Consider the following 4916-nt stretch of genomic DNA (forward strand, 5'->3'; position numbering starts at 1 on the left):
CCTAACCCTAAGCCTAACCCTAACCCTAACCCTAACCCTAACCCTAAGCTAACCCTAACCCTAACCCTAACCCTAACCCTAACCCTAACCCTAACCCTAACCCTAACCCTAACCCTAACCCTAACCCTAACCCTAACCCTAACCCTAACCCTAACCCTAACCCTAACCCTAACCCTAACCCTAACCCTAACCCTAACCCTAACCCTAACCCTAACCCTAACCCTAACCCTAACCCTAACCCTAACCCTAGCCCTAACCCTAACCCTAACCCTACCCCTAACCCTAACCCGAACGCTAACGCTAACCCTAATCCTAACCCTAACCCTAACCCTAACCCTAACCCTAACCCTAACCCTAACCCTAACCCTGACCCTAAACCCTAACCCTAACCCTAAGCCAGATAATGGTGCAAGCACACAAATGCACATGCCTCTTCACATACACACACGGCGTACACACGCTGCAGAACAAGGATGCCGGTTGACACATCGCTCCACAGCTTGGTGTATCCTGATGCATATGCAGATACATCATGCGTGTGCTTGCCGTGGTCTCGCAACAACGGCACCCACACAGCGACAGTGAGTGATGACAACAGTATGAGAGTAGAGAAGTGGGATGTGTGTGTGCGTGTGACACATCAACATCGACAACACAACGCACAAGGCATCGTATCATCGTGCAATGCAATCCACATGCTCACACACAAACACCCACTCCTTCTTCTTCACAGTCACCATCACAGTTATCATCGCAATGGAGTCGTAAGCTCTCCTCTTCAGAGTCCAGTCTCACACAATGCACACACACAACAAAAATGTGTATGTGCACGCATCGACTAACACCCCATGCCCACCAACAATGCACAGTGTGCAATGAGACATGAGTATATGCATGGGCACTTCTTCATACTGCTACACAACAAACAAACATCGCACCAGCCAAGGTGCGATGCTGCTGCTGCATAGTTGCAGTAATCAAATACACCCACACACATACTCACACCCTCATAAGCACCCAAAAAACGCATTGTCAATGAGATTGAGTGGCGACACTCAGGCAGACATGCCCGCACGCACAGACACGCACACAATGGCGCATGCCCACACACACAGGCGCAATGTGCGTTCGAAGATTCAATGATTCACGGAATTCTGCAATTCACACTACATTTCGCGTCTTGCCACGTTCTTCATCGATGCACGAGCCAAGAGATCCACCGTTGAAAGTTGTCTCATGGTTTTTTTTGGTTGTGTTGAATGAGATGTTGAGATTGAGATCAGAGTGGTTGCAGTGCATGTGTTTGTGTGTGTATTCCAACGCACAATGTTTGTTGGCACACACAAACACAACACATCACAACGCTCCCTCTCTCTCTCTCTCTCTTCCTCTCACTCACTCGTTTGTGGTTATCATGTATGTACGTATGTCCACAGCACAGCACACGCCTTTTAGTTGCTGTTGCTGCAGCAAGATGCTTTCGCCCACACGGACATGTGTGTGCAATCGCAGTCGCTGCCACAACAACAATCCAAACACACGCTTGCTTGCTGTGTTCATTTCTTCTTCTTCTTCTTTGCACGAGGCAAAAAAATGTGTACATCCACACACACACAAGAACACTGCCATCGCAATGCAACACACACAACATGTGCTCCACTGCGACACACAATGCTCATGCACGCATGCACATGCTTTTGCTTTGTTTTGTCTTCATTCACACAATGCTCACTCCCACACACACAAAAGCGTGTGAGAGCGACTTGGTTGGTTGGCTCAGTTGGCTCGGTTGGCTCAGTCCAGTGTCTCCACCTTCCCTCACCTTCCCTCACCCCTCACCATCCCTCACCAACCACGCTTTTCAACGTTTTCCTTGTTGGAATGATCCTTCCGCAGGTTCACCTACGGAAACCTTGTTACGACTTTTACTTCCTCTAAATGATCAAGTTTGACCAGGTTCTCAGCAAAAGATGACATGGGCAGCTGTTGCCAGCGCCCACGCGCCAATCCCGAGGCCTCACTAAACCATTCAATCGGTAGTAGCGACGGGCGGTGTGTACAAAGGGCAGGGACGTAATCAACGCAATCTGTTGAATTGCGCTTACTAGGAATTCCTCGTTCAAGATGAATAATTGCAAGCATCTATCCCCAGCACGACGGGTTTTCACAAGAGTCCCCACGCCTTCCAGCGCAGGAATAGATGTCTGTCGTCGAGAAACGCTTTCACGCTCCCCACCACAAACACCCAAAGCATACTCGCTGCCCCCGTCAGTGTAGCGCGCGTGCAGCCCAGAACATCTAAGGGCATCACAGACCTGTTATCGCCTCAAACTTCCTTCGGCTTACGCTCAATAGCAACGCCGAGTGTCCCTCTGAGTGGTGTATCAAAAGACACGCTTGCGCGTAATCTCCAACGCCTGCTGACGCAGGCGCACACCAATCAGCAAGTCAAGGTCTCGCCGTTTACCGTAATCAAACAGAGATTTCACAACAAAAGCTGGACGGCCATGCACCACCTCCCTTGGAATCAAGAAAGAGCTGTCAATCTGTCAATCCTTCCCATGTCTGGACCTGGTGAGTTTCCCCGTGTTGAGTCAAATTAAGCCGCAGGCTCCACTCCTGGTGGTGCCCTTCCGTCAATTCCTTTAAGTTTCAATCTTGCGATCATACTCCCCCCGGAACCCAAACGCTTTGGTTTCCCTAAAGGTCCCGATGGCGCCTCCATCACAGAATGATTTGTGCTGCCCACCGAGCCCTGGCCGGCATCGTTTATGGTTAAGACTACGACGGTATCTAATCGTCTTCGATCCCCTAACTTTCGTTCTTGATCAATGAAAGCGTCCTTGGCAAATGCTTTCGCAGTCGGCGGTCTTTCGTAAATCCAAGAATTTCACCTCTGACAACGAAATACCAGTGCCCCCAACCGTCCCTATTAATCATTACTTCAGACCCGATGTGGTGAGGGAGGAACAAGAAAACCTTGCGGTTTCTCACTCCACACCCCCGCACCACACGCCAACAGTACAGGCCCAAAAGTCCTCTTCCGTTGTTCCATGCTAATCTATTCAAGCAAATCAAATGACTGCCTGCTTTGAACACTCTAATTTTTTCAAAGTAAAGCCCCCAACAGCGCCCCACCACTACGTGACTTGACACACACCCAATCAAGGGCACGCGCCAAAGGCGCCACCAGGGAATATTAAAACTGCAGAGCGCAAACAGTGCGAGGCAGAAGAAGGCGCGCGTAGAACACACCCTCTCCACCCACACACCGTGAACCCCGCATGAAATCCAACTACGAGCTTTTTAACTGCAACAACTTTAGTATACGCTTTTGGAGCTGGAATTACCGCGGCTGCTGGCACCAGACTTGCCCTCCAATTGTTCCTTGATAAGGTCTTTACATTGTTCTCATTCCAATTGCACAGTGCATAAAAAACACCGTGCATTGGTATTTATTGTCACTACCTCCCTGTGTCAGGATTGGGTAATTTGCGCGCCTGCTGCCTTCCTTGGAAGTGGTAGCCGTCTCTCAGGCTCCCTCTCCGGAATCGAACCAAATGTTCCCCGTCACCCGTTGTCACCATGGTAAGCCAATACCTTACCATCGAAAGTTGATAGGGCAGAAATTCGAATGAGACACCATCACACACAAAAGTGTAACGGTCAGCAAAGTTATTCTGATTCACCAGTCATGTTCCTGCTGGCTTTATACCTAACAAATGCAGCCCTCGAGAAGAAAAAATGCGCATACACACACCTCTCTCTCGGGCCTTGTCGCACGTATTAGCTCTAGAATTACCACGGCTATCCGTCTAGCACAACACCGCTCCGAAAAACGAGTTGCAAACTATCAAATAAACTATAACTGATTTAATGAGCCATTCGCAGTTTCACAGTATCAAGAATACTATTCATACTTAGACATGCATGGCTTAATCTTTGAGACAAGCATATGACTACTGGCAGGATCGACCAGTTATCTCTCCATAGAAGGGGCAGTGGCAGGTTGTGGTGTGAAAGTGTATGAGTGTGTGTGAATGCGTTGAATGCGTGCGTAGATGTATGCGAATGCGTGTAGGTTGTAAGCCCACACACAATGCACACACAATGCACACACAACACAATGCTCAACACATCACATTGCACACACACAACACACCACAGCCGCCGCCCAGCTATGGCTGTCGAAGATTCAGAAGAGATAAGAGAGACACAAAGGGACAAGAGAGAGAAGAAACACAACAATGCAATGACTGCTGTGCATGTTCCCTTCTTCTTCCCCTCATTGTCCACTCACTCACTCGTCCTGCACCCCAACAAACAAAGCTTCCACAAGCAACACGCACATCGCTGCACGTGCCACTCGGGTCGTTCTGTTTTTTCTTTTTGGTTTTGTTCTTGTGGCTATGCACACAACAACAACCCCAGACACACACACACAAGAAGGTGTGGATGAAGCAGTGTCATTCAATGCAGTACACAATGTGTGTGTTGTTCTCAGCGAGTGCCAGTGACAACAACCTGCTCTGCCAACAAAACACACACCACCATTGTTTCGCATCTGCATGCATGTGTGTGTGTGAGTGCAAACAACGCAACGTTGCTCACACAACACACAATACACAGCACACACAAGTACAATGGCAGCACGTGCCCATCAGCAGCATGCAGTGCGCATGGCTCTCTTTCGAAACAACACACAACACTGTTTCGCATCAAATGTACTTCATCCACGCCTGTGTGCGTGCCTAAAATCATCATCGTGCTCACAGCACAGTTTGCCTCCACTCATGATAGAGTGTTGCTCAAGGCACCCTCTCAAGAAGAACAATCCACACCGCGATCACGGCGGGATTGCCTCCTGCATGCGCAAGCTTGGTATCATCAAGGACAGTCGCCACCTGCCGTTAATA

The 4916-nt window shown here is 49.2% G+C and overlaps 1 protein-coding gene and 1 non-coding gene across 2 annotated transcripts; one reads left to right on the forward strand and one right to left on the reverse strand.

Moving 5' to 3' along the window:
- Positions 1 to 473: 473 nt before the first annotated feature.
- Positions 474 to 768, forward strand: PTSG_10819 (uncharacterized protein; the record flags this gene model as incomplete). Its single annotated transcript, XM_004988136.1, has 2 exons — positions 474 to 597; positions 734 to 768. The coding sequence occupies 2 exons, from the start codon at positions 474 to 476 to the stop codon at positions 766 to 768; spliced, it is 159 nt and encodes a 52-aa protein (XP_004988193.1).
- A 1111-nt stretch (positions 769 to 1879) lies between these two features.
- PTSG_20036 lies at positions 1880 to 3981 on the reverse strand. Its single transcript, XR_001137173.1, has one exon. It is a non-coding gene; the product is annotated as an 18S ribosomal RNA (ribosomal RNA).
- Between the last annotated feature and the right edge of the window lie 935 nt (positions 3982 to 4916).

This window comes from Salpingoeca rosetta (genome assembly GCF_000188695.1).
Source record: "Salpingoeca rosetta unplaced genomic scaffold supercont1.37, whole genome shotgun sequence".
NCBI classification, from domain to species: domain Eukaryota; class Choanoflagellata; order Craspedida; family Salpingoecidae; genus Salpingoeca; species Salpingoeca rosetta.